The sequence below is a fragment of the Balaenoptera musculus genome, chromosome 4, assembly GCF_009873245.2.
Source record: "Balaenoptera musculus isolate JJ_BM4_2016_0621 chromosome 4, mBalMus1.pri.v3, whole genome shotgun sequence".
NCBI lineage: Eukaryota > Metazoa > Chordata > Mammalia > Artiodactyla > Balaenopteridae > Balaenoptera > Balaenoptera musculus.
The window spans coordinates 62364108-62376575 of record NC_045788.1 but is presented as its reverse complement, the minus strand read 5'-3'; the positions used below and the strand labels follow the sequence as shown (position 1 = coordinate 62376575).

The window sequence follows — 12468 nt, the reverse complement described above, 5'->3', positions numbered from 1 at the left end:
TTAGTTATATATGTTTTTACTATTATATACTAAGTATGGGTTTAGAGATTATAATTTGCATCTTCAAATTATTAAATTATAATATAAATTAATAAATTTACCACCTTCTAGACAGTGCAAGGACTTTAATACACTTTAACCTTATTTACCCTTTTCTACAATTATGTAGTATTGTTTTCATATATTTTTCTCTTCATTTTTCTTCATGTTTTATTCAATCCTCACACATATTGATTATATTCTATATTCACTTACACACATATTAGCTTTTCCACCTCAATCATTTTCCTTTTATCTAAAGAACAGCTTTTGTTATTTGTTTAGTGCAGGTCTGCAAATGATGAATTCTCTCAGTTTGTGTTTCTTAGAATATATTTCTATAACACTTTCATTTTCAAAAGGTATTTTTGTTGTATATAGAATTCTATATTAATAGATGTTTTCTTTCTGTCCTTTCACAATTCTGTTGTCTTTGGCTTCCATTATTTCTGTTTAGAAGTAAGCTGTAAGGTTAATTGTTACTATTTTATTTATTTATTTATTTATTTATTTTTATACACATCACTTTATACATGTCAATCCCAATCGCCCAATTCAGCACACCACCATCCCCACCCCACCGCAGTTTTCCCCCCTTGGTGTCCATACGTTTGTTCTCTACATCTGTGTCTCAACTTCTGCCCTACAACCCAGTTCATCTGTACCATTTTTCTAGGTTCCACATACATGCGTTAATATACGATATTTGTTTTTCTCTTTCTGACTTACTTCACTCTGTATGACAGTCTCTAGATCCATCCACGTCTCAACAAATGACTCAATTTCGTTCCTTTTTATGGCTGAGTAATATTCCATTGCATACATGTACCACAACTTCTTTATCCATTCGTCTGTTGATGGGCATTTAGGTTGCTTCCATGACCTGGCTATTGTAAATAGTGCTGCAATGAACATTCGGGTGCATGTGTCTTTTTGAATTACGGTTTTCTCTGGGTATATGCCCAGTAGTGGGATTGCTGGGTCATATGGTAATTCTATTTTTAGTTTTTTAAGGAACCTCCATATTGTTCTCCATAGTGGCTGTATCAATTTACATTCCCACCAACAGTGCAAGAGGGTTCCCTTTTCTCCACACCCTCTCCAGCATTTGTGGTTTGTAGATTTTCTGATGATGCCCATTCTAACTGGGGTGAGGTGATACCTCATTGTAGTTTTGATTTGCATTTCTGTAATAATTAGTGATGTTGAGCATCTTTTCATGTGCTTCGTGGCCGTCTCTACGTCTTCCTGGGAGAAATGTCTATTTAGGTCTTCTGCCCATTTTTGGATTAGGGTGTTTGTTTCTTTACCATTGAGCTGAATGAGCTGTTTATATATTTTGGAGATTAATCCTTTGTCCGTTGATTCGTTTGCAAATATTTTCTCCCATTCTGAGGGTTGTCTTTTCGTCTTGTTTATGGTTTCCTTTGCTGTGCAAAAGCTTTGAAGTTTCATTAGGTCCCATTTGTTTATTTTTGTTTTTATTTCCATTACTCTAGGAGGTGGATCAAAAAAGATCTTGCTGTGATTTATGTCAAAGAGTGTTCTTCCTATGTTTTCCTCTGAGAGTCTGGTCTTACATTTAGGTCTCTAATCCATTTTGAGTTTATTTTTCTGTATGGTGTTAGGGAGTGTTCTAATTTCATTCTTTTATATGTAGCTGTCCAGTTTTCCCAGCACCACTTATTGAAGAGACTGTTTTTTCTCCATTGTATATCCTTGCCTCCTTTGTCATAGATTAGTTGACCATAGGTGTGTGGGTTTATCTCTGGGCTTTCTATCTTGTTCCATGGATCTATGTTTCTGTTTTTGTGCCAGTACCATATTGCCTTGATTACTGTAGTTTTCTAGTATAGTCTGAAGTCAGGGAGTCTGAATCCTCCTGCTCCATTTTTTTCCCTCAAGACTGCTTTGGCTATTAGGGGTCTTTTGTGTCTCCATACAAATTTTAAGATTTTTTGTTCTAGTTCCGTAAAAAATGGCATTGGTAATTTGATAGAGATTGCATTGAATCTGTAGATTGCTTTGGGTAGTAGAGTCATTTTCACAACGTTGATTCTTCCAATCCAAGAACATGGTATATCTCTCCATCTGTTGGTATCATCTTTAATTTCTTTCATCAGTGTCTTATAGTGTTCTGCATACAGGTCTTTTGTCTCCCTAGGTAGGTGTATTCCTAGGTATTTTATTCTTTTTGTTGCAATGGTAAATGGGAGTGTTTCCATAATTTCTCTTTCAGATTTTTCATCATTAGTGTATAGGAATGCAAGCGATTTCTGTGCATTAATTTTGTATCCTGCTACTTTACCATATTCATTGATTAGCTCTAGCAGTTTTCTGGTGGCAGTTTTAGGATTCTCTATGTATAGTATCATGTCATCCACAAACAGTGACAGTTTTACTTCTTCTTTTCCAGTTTGTATTCCTTTTATTTCTTTTTCTTCTCTGATTGCCGTGGCTAGGACTTCCAAAACTATGTTGAATAATAGTGGTGAGAGTGGACATCCTTGTCTCGTTCCTGATCTTACAGGAAATGCTTTCAGTTTTTCACCATTGAGAATGATGTTTGCTGTGGGTTTGTCATATATGACCTTTATTATGTTGAGATAGGTTCCCTCTATGCCCACTTTCTGGAGAGTTTTTATCATAAATGGGTGTTGAATTTTGTCAAAAGCTTTTTCTGCATCTATTGAGATGATCATATGGTTTTTATTCTTCAATTTGTTAATATGGTGTATCACATTGATTGATTTGCATATATTGAAGAATCCTTGCATCCCTGGGATAAATGCCACTTGATCATGGTGTATGATCCTTTTAATGTGTTGTTGGATTCTGTTTGCTAGTATTTTGTTGAGGATTTTTGCATCTATATTCATCAGTGATATTGGTCTGTAATTTTCTTTTTTTGTAGTGTCTTTGTCTGTTTTTGGTATCAGGGTGATGGTGGCCTCATAGAATGAGTTTGGGAGTGTTCCTTCCTCTGCAATTTTTTGGAAGAGTTTGAGAAGGATAGGTGTTAGCTCTTCTCTAAATGTTTGATAGAATTCACCTGTGAAGCCATCTGGTCCTGGACTTTTGTTTGTTGGAAGATTTTTAATCACAGTTTCAATTTCATTACTTGTGATTGGTCTGTTCATATTTTCTGTTTCTTCCTGGTTCAGTCTTGGAAGGTTATACCTTTCTAAGAATTTGTCCATTTCTTCCAGGTTGTCCATTTTATTGGCATAGAGTTGCTTGTAGTAGTCTCTTAGGATGCTTTCTATTTCTGCGGTGTCTGTTGTAACTTCTCCTTTTTCATTTCTGATTTTATTGATTTGAGTCCTCTCCCTCTTTTCCTTGATGAGTCTGGCTAATGGCTTATCAATTTTGTTTATCTTCTCAAAGAACCAGCTTTTAGTTTTATTGATCTTTGCTATTGTTTTCTTTGTTTCTATTTCATTTTTTTCTGCTCTGATCTTTATGATTTCTTTCCTTCTGCTAACTTTGTGTTTTGTTTGTTCTTCTTTCTCTAGTTTCTTTAGGTGTAAGGTTAGATTGTTTACTTAAGATTTTTCTTGTTTCTTGAGGTAGGCTTGTATAGCTATAAACTTCCCTCTTAGAACTGCTTTTGCTGCATCCCATAGGTTTTGGGTCGTCGTGTTTTCATTGTCATTTGTCTCTAGGTATTTTTTGATTTCCTCTTTGATTTCTTCAGTGATCTCTTGGTTATTTAGTAACGTATTGTTTAGCCTCCATGTGTTTGTGTTTTTTACGTTTTTTTCCCTGTAATTCATTTGTAATCTCATAGCATTGTGGTCAGAAAAGATGCTTGATATGATTTCAATTTTCTTAAATTTACTGAGGCTTGATTTGTGACCCAAGATGTGATCTATCCTGGAGAATGTTCTGTGCGCACTTGAGAAGAACATGTAATCTGCTGTTTTTGGATGGAATGTCCTATAAATATCAATTAAATCTATCTGGTCTATTGTGTCATTTAAAGCTTCTGTTTCCTTATTTATTTTCATTTTGGATGATCTGTCCACTGGTGTAAGTGAGGTGTTAAAGTCCCCCACTATTACTGTGTTACTGTCGATTTCCTCTTTTATAGCTGTTAGCAGTTGCCTTATGTATTGAGGTGCTCCTATGTTGGGTGCATATATATTTATAATTGTTATATCTTCTTCTTGGATTGATCCCTTGATCATTATGTAGTGTCCTTCCTTGTCTCTTGTAACATTCTTTATTTTAAAGTCTATTTTATCTGATATGAATATAGCTACTCCAGCTTTCTTTTGATTTCCATTTGCATGGAATATCTTTTTCCATCCCCTCACTTTCAGTCTGTATGTGTCCCTAGGTCTAAAGTGGGTCTCTTGTAGACAGCATATATATGGGTCTTGTTTTTTATCCATTCAGCAAGCCTGTGTCTTTTGGTTGGAGCATTTAATCCATTCATGTTTAAGGTAATTATCAATATGTATGTTCCTATGACCATTTTCTTAATTGTTTTGGGTTTGTTTTTGTAGGTCCTTTTCTTCTATTGTGTTTCCCACTTAGAGAAGTTCCTTTAGCATTTGTTGTAGAGCTGGTTTGGTGGTGCTGTATTCTCTTAGCTTTTGCTTGTCTGTAAAGCTTTTGATTTCTCCATCAAATCTAAATGAGATCCTTGCCGGGTAGAGTAATCTTGGTTGTAGGTTCTTCCCTTTCATCACTTTAAGTATATCATGACACTCCTTTCTAGCTTGTAGAGTTTCTGCTGAGAAATCAGCTGTTAACCTTATGGGAGTTCCCTTGTATGTTATTTGTCATTTTTCCCTTGCTGCTTTCAATAATTTTTCTTTGTCTTTAATTTTTGCCAATTTGATTACTATGTGTCTTGGCGTGTTCCTCCTTGCGTTTATCCTGTATGGGACTCTCTGTGCTTACTGAATTTGGGTGGCTATTTCCTTTCCCATGTTAGGGAAGTTTTCGACTATAATGTCTTCAAATATTTTCTCTGGTCCTTTCTCTCTCTCTTCTCCTTCTGGGACCCCTATAATGCGAATGTTGTTGCGTTTGATGTTGTCCCAGAGGTCTCTTAGGCTGTCTTCATTTCTTTTCATTCTTTTTTCTTTAGTCTGTTCCGCAGCAGTGAATTCCACCATTCTGTCTTCCAGGTCACTTATCTGTTCTTCTGCCTCAGTTATTCTGCTATTGATTCCTTCTAGTGTAGTTTTCATTTCAGTTATTGTATTGGTCATCTCTGTTTGTTTGTTCTTTAATTCTTCTAGGTCTTTGTTAATCATTTCTTGCATCTTCTCAATCTTTGCCTCCATTCTTATTCTGAGGTCCTGGATCATCTTCACTATCATTATTCTGAATTCTTTTTCTAGAAGGTTGCCTATCTCCACTTCATTTAGTTGTTTTTCTGGGGTTTTTTCTTGTTCCTTCATCTGGTACATAGCCCTCTGCCTTTTCATCTTGTCTATCTTTCTGTAAATGTGGTTTTTGTTCCACAGGCTGCAGGATTGTAGTTTTTCTTGCTTCTGCTGTCTGCCCTCTGGTGGTTGAGGCTATCTAAGAGGCTTGATGGGAGGCTCTGGTGGTGGGTAGAGCTGACTGTTGCTGTGGTGGTCAGAGCTCCGTAAAACTTTAATCCATTTGACTGCTGATGGGTGGGGCTTGGTTCCCTCCCTGTTGGTTGTTTTGCCTGAGGCAACCCAACACTGGAGCCTACCTGGGCTCTTTGGTGGGGCTAACGGCAGACTCTGGGAGGGCTCACGCCAAGGAGTACTTCCCAGAACCTCCGCTGCCAGTGTCCTTGTCCCAACAGTGAAACAGAGCCAGCCCCCGCCTCTGCAGGAGACCCTCCAACACTAGCAGGTAGGTCTGGTTCAGTCTCCCCCAGGGTCACTGCTCCTTCCCCCGCGTCCCGATGCACACACTATTCCATGTGCGCCCTCCAAGAGTGGGGTCTCTGTTTCCCCCAGTCCTGTCGAAGTCCTGCAATCAATTCCCAGTAGGCTTCAAAGTCTGATTCTCTATGAATTCCTCCTCCCGTTGCCGGACCCCAGGTTGGGAAGCCTGACGTGGGGCTCAGAACCTTCACTCCAGTGGGTGGACTTCTGTGGTATAAGTGTTCGCCGGTCTGTGTGTCACCCACCCAGCAGTTATGGGATTTGATTTTACTCTGATTGCGCCCCTCCTACCGTCTCACTGTGGCTTCTCCTCTGTCCTTGGACGTGGAGTATCCTCCTTGGTGAAGTCCAGTGTCTTCCTGTCGATGACTGTCCAGCAGCCAGTTGTGATTCTGGTGTTCTCGCGAGAGGGAGTGAGAGCACGTCCTTCTACTCCGCCATCTTAGTTAATCCCACCTAATTGTTATTATTTTGAAGGGGTTTTTTTCTTTCATAATGACATTAAAGATTTTTTTTGTCTCTAGTTTTCAGCAGTTTAACCATGATGAACCTACATGTGTTCTAATTCAGCATTATTCTTAGGGTGTAGCTCTTCACAGCTCAATCAAAAGCCTGGAATATTTAGTGCCCCTCTTTTTGTGTGATCCTTGAACTCAACTGCAGCAACATCACGAATCGCTCTAAAGTTTTGCTCAGCTTCTCAACCCCTCAGCTGCCGTTTTTCAGAGTTGGCAATTATCTCAACAGGAAGAGCCAGCTTCTGTTCCTCTCTCCTCTGCCTGGATCTTGGTACCACAGATCCTCATCCCCTTGGTAGCTCTCCGATGCTTTCATATAAATTCTGTTAACAAATTATCCAGATTTCCCAGCTGTCCTCATTGCCATTGCTAGAAGCAGAACTCCTATGTGAGACGCTCAGTGCAGTATGCAATGCTATGCCACTGTCACTCTTAGTATAATCAGACTCATAGGTGTAGGCTTGTTATGATTTGTTCTGTTGTGCACCAAGAGTTTTCTTTCTGATAATTTCTGTCTTCCTTTAATTCAGGAAATTATTAGCCATGTTCTCTAGTCTTTAATTTTGGAACAATGGTCAGGTATATGTTGAAGCTTCTTTTCTATTCTCCTCTCATATTTTCTAAGTTTTTATCTTTGTTTATGCTCTACATTTTGTTCCAGGTAAATTCTTTTTTTTTTTAAGATGGTATCTGTGTTATGCACAATCTGAGCATTCTTAAAAGCAATCTCAACATCACAAATATTTTGAAAATTTGGGAATGTAGAAGAGAAGATTCTAGATGCAAATGGAACCAAATGTCAAAGAAAATGGCATAAAGAGAGTGTCCAGTTTAGGGAGAAAGATATCATACTGGAATGAAGCTACATAATTTTTAAATCCCTCTGCTTCAATTGAGTCTAGGAAATTGATCATTTTTAATTTTATTATCTATGGAAACTAAGAAAAAATTTAACTCTATTTTTAAGCGTGATTACACTGAAGTATTTAAGAAACACAGAATTTTTATATCTAATAAATCTTTAATCATTGCATGTTTGCAATGGAAGGAAAATGAAAGATGACCTAGACACAAAGAATCAAAGTTGATCAAATGGCCTATTTGACCTCTTTACTCATAAGCTCAGGCGCATATATAGAATCTTAACATTATGATGAAAAAGAAAAACCAGTATGATGAGAAGTAAGCAAGCACAAGAGCACAGAATCTAGAACACAAAAGGGAACATGTGACCCAATGCCTAGTTCCACAGCCTCAAACTTTCTTACATTGCTGAGGACACTACCCTGTCCCTTCTGCCCCTACTGGAACCCAGAGAGTAGAAAAAGTGGGGAAAGAGACCAGGAGGGGAAAGAGAGTAAGAACACACATGTTGGAACTTCTCCTAAGCAAAAGCAGGATCTAGTACAATCTGGTCTTCAGCGTTCAGAAACAGTCAAGAGAGAAGGAGGCCATACTATTTGCACTATGGTTCAGGAAAAATATCCAATGCTGGATCTAGGAGTATGTGTGTATGACTGGATGAAGGAAAGAGAAAAGGACCAAGAAGAGCTCAGAAAAGGACCCTTGAAATCTCCCTTCCCCTTGGCAGTCAGGAATATACTATGACTGCTGGTATTTCTGAGATCTCCACAACAAATACTGTATTCATTTCAGACACAGCCCAGAAGAAAACATGCTAAGGAATCAGGAAAAATTAAAGGAAGGAAAGAAATTGATAAAAATGAAGAAATAATAAATAGATTCTAATTTGGTGATAATCTAGACTAGATCTTGTCTTCTATGTTGGATGCTCTGATTTAATAAAGAAATTATTGCATTCTCAGCCAGTCAATAGATTAAATAAAGTTGGAAATATTTCCTTTTCAAGTCATATAAGAAAAGAAAAACTTATCTCTGGGATATTTTTGGGAATAACAGAAAATATTTCTGAAAGAAAAAAAACCCTTTTTTTTTTCTTTTTCCCTATATAATCCATCTTACAACGGCTCAGGTCATTTCAACTTTATCTCACTGTGAGAGTATTCAAGATTTCAAGTTAATGATCACAAGTCACCCTGCAAACCAAGAGGCAGAATTACTTCATTAATTCAACCATCAGGCTACTTTGTGCCAGGTACCATTTAGGTAGAGATAATCTGTTTTATAAAGATATGCCTTCTTACTCTAAACAAAATTTAATCTCTTAGATATTTTATTTTATCTCATTTATATTACCTCAATTTGAAGATTTAGGTTGGTCCCAGCACTTATTAGTATTAGAAACATCACTACATCTCAATTTCCTCATCTGAAAATGAAGATAACTTTACCTCTCTTACACTGTAAATATGAGGATTAAATGAAATAAAATATGTAAAACTGATCCATAAACTATTGAGGCTGCTTTAAAAAATATAAGACAAATAACAAGGAAGTGTAAGTGTAAAACATGAGCTGAAGAGAAAACTAAGTTAAGAACTAGAGTGAGGTTAGTATATCATGGCTCCTAGCTCCCTAGGAAACAATAATTAGCTATACAATTCACTGTCCATCAGCTAAAAGTGAGTTAGCTGTTCAGAAGATGCAAAAGTATTTCTGGTACTAACACCTGAGAGAAATTTCTTCCTTGGGCCCTCATAAAGAAGACAATGTGTAACATAAAACCATGTTTTCAACAACATCCCAACCATGAATACAACATATTTCACTGGATAATTACATGTAACACTATAGCTGAAACACTGGAATGAATCTGAGCCCTAAGTAAACAGAAGCTAGAGCTCTTTGTGATTTAATTGAAGGTCTGACATAGCAAATAACTGCCCTCTTGATAACCTTCACTGATACTTTCTAAGTATGATCCAACCTTATATGATTTAGGCAACCTGAATATACATCAATTCAGGAGTCAAGACAGTGTTGTATAGGGTTTGGGGAGTATCTGCACTGGATCCTCACAGCTGTTCACCACTGAAAAAGCGGTACAAGCTGGTAGTTATGAGCAAGAACCCAAGAGCTAGGCTGCCTGCATTAGAATCCCACCTTTGCTCCTCAAAAAAAGTGTGAGCAAGTTTTGGCAAGTTACTTAATCGCATACTGCCTCTTGAACCTCTTATGTAAAATGAAGATAACAATAATACCTACCTCACCGTTATAAAAATTAAATAAGTTGTTATAAAAAATAGATAAATTAAAGTGCTTAGAACAATACCTGGCATGTAGGAAGCTAACTATTATTATAAGTGTGAAAAATTATGAACTAGCACAGTGTTGGTTAATTTATGTAGTTACTATTTAAATGAACAGACCCTAATCAAGAGTTTATTTACAGTGATTTCCTTTAAACGAAGAGGCTCTTAAAAAAGAAGCACAATAAATCTTTCCTTTTTTTGAGTGGTATGAAATACTGTGTTTTAGTGATGGTTCATACAAGAGCATATATATATAATACATGAATCATACACTTTTAAGATCTTTAAGTGATTAAGCATTGCTCTTTTGCTATGTTCTTCACCTCCACTATCCTGCCACATAAATACACAGATGATACATCTATATTGGACAAGTTAATTTTATTAGGACTGAAAATTCTTAAAGAATCAAATTTCTGTAAATTCATTTTTTAAAAAAACCTATTGAGTCAAATTCATAGAATTCATAGTAGTAAATTATTGCTATAATATAAGCAAGAGGCAACTTGGACTCAAAATGATTGAACCTGACAGGCAATGTATACTCACTTTCGTTGCAGCAGAAGGCAGTAATCAACTATGACGGGCACCATATCCTGTAGAGAAACCGTAAAGAAAGCATCAGCACCGCATCTCTGTCCAATGGCCCCCTGGTTAGACACAACACATAATGAAAGTAGTCTGCTTCAGATACTGTTAGATTGTTGGGAGAATATAACTCTGTACCATACTTTTGGTAAGCAATTTGGCACTCTGTGTCAAAAGCCTTAAGAATGTGAAAACACTTTTACCCAGTAATTCTACCTGGAAATTTACCCTAAATACATTTAGTAAGAAAAAAAATTTAACGCATTAAGATATTCACTGCAGCTCTATAATAGAAGAAAGAGGAGAAGGAGGGGGAAGGGAGGAAGACATTGAAATTAAATATACAACATGGGAAAACAGTTAAGTAAATCTGCTATTTAAATAAAATATTATGTAGATATTACAAGTTTATAAAGAGTTTACAACATTATAAGAAACATTACGTGAAAAATATGTATTTATCTCACAACTTTGTAAAGAAAATACATCAAATTGATAATATAATATAGTTGGTCCCATTGGTGGCTCAGGTGATTAAGGTTGTCCATATTTTGTCACAATCCTCCAAACCAGCTATTTTAAGGTTAATTTCTCAGTTCCATAATATGTTGACTATTTTAAATTCATCATGTATAGACTCATATCAAATGAATGGCAACCCATAATTTTGGCCTTTTTCAAGAGAAACACTTTGAGGGAGGAGCAGTAGCTTATTATGACTAGAACTTGTCAAGTACCCAAGCATTAGATTTCAGCAGTACTCTTTCATTTTCTGCTAGCTGAAGAGCAATGGTTTCCTTTTAAAAATCCTGGAAGGCTTAGGTTCTGGGCAGAAGAATATCCCATCAGGAGGGAGAAGACATTATGTGAAGAAGAGAATACCACATGCTAACACTTCTTTGACAAAAAGAACAAAAACTGAGGAACCACTATTATCTGAGAGAGAAGTAAGCAGAAGGACCTATAATCCTAAAAGGCTAACCCTGCCCCATCCATCCTGCTTCCTTTATTTATCAATATTCCTCATGACTACATTTATAATCTTACTTAGATTCTTCAAAAACAGAAGCTAAAACCATAGATTTGAAAAGTGTTAGAGCTGTGTTAAGTCTCAGCCCTGAATGAGAATACATATAGAGGGACAAATAATCTGCAGAGAAAAAAACTTCCTAGAAATATTGAGGAAATTTAACAAACACTCTTTAAAATACACAGCTGAGCTCCCCAAAAACTAGGGGCAATACCCAGGGTTTAAAATTGAAAAAGGAACTGCAAACTAAAGCAATAAGCCCTGAGCCATCACTGAGATTGTCCAATAAATTTGTTGTTCATATAAGAGCTTGGGTTTTAATGCCAGAAACAAACTGAGGCCTTAATTCTTGCAACATAAGGAAGTAAAGCAAAGATCCTCCTAAAAACAGGATTCTTGAAAGGTGCCTCCTTAGTGAAAGGCAATTAGAAAAAACAAAAAAACCTGCCTATATGCATAGGAAGCTAACAAGAAAGGTTGTCTGTCTCTGCCTCGACTCAGTGGGGATAAATCTGCACTCTCCAAGAATCTATAATCAAGATCCTGCCCACAGGTGGATTTGGGATTTGAATTTACACTATCTCCTTAGTATGGGAATAATCAGGCCAAGAAATTAACACAAAAGGTGATCCTGAAAAAAGGATACTCCTGGAGCACTTGAAAGAAAAAAATTCCAGAAACAGTGTTTAACAGTTAACAGTGCTTAACAGTGCTTAACAGTGCTTTGCTTAACAGGCAAAATAAGACCTCCTGATAAAGCCCCCAAAAGATGTGCCCAAAATAAAAAAGTTTAAAGCACCTCATGAAATAATATACCATAAGTTAATGTCAGCAGAAACTACAAACAGCAGGGGAGACCCCTAAAACTTCAAATATTATAATTATCAGGTAGAAATTATTAAAGTATATTTAGAATTATTAAAGGCATAAAATAAGGAATTAAGTGCCTATCCTAGCATTAAGTACTAAGGATATACTATAGGGATAATGGAGAGTGTAACCATCAGATTAATACATGTAGACAAATCACTCTGTTGATTCTATGATGGGAGGATCTGGGAAACCAAGACTGAAGATAGGTGGCTAGTATAGTAGTCCAAGATGGAAACAGGAGACCAAACTAGAGTAGTGAGAGTAGGCATAAAAACCAGCAGATAGAATCAAGCACTGTTTATAAAGTAAAACTGTAGAGGTTGCTGACAGATTGGTTATGGGTTGGAAGGCACAGGCAGGAGTCT

At 36.7% G+C, this 12468-nt stretch overlaps 1 protein-coding gene across 1 annotated transcript in view; it reads right to left on the bottom strand.

Moving 5' to 3' along the window:
• VPS8 (VPS8 subunit of CORVET complex) overlaps positions 1 to 12468 on the bottom strand; it is a 280105-nt gene that overhangs the window by 184138 nt on the left and 83499 nt on the right. Inside the window, exon 22 of the mRNA XM_036850709.1 lies at positions 10162 to 10208. Within this exon, the coding sequence (XP_036706604.1) occupies positions 10162 to 10208 (47 nt within the window). The remainder of the gene's footprint in view (positions 1 to 10161; positions 10209 to 12468) is intronic.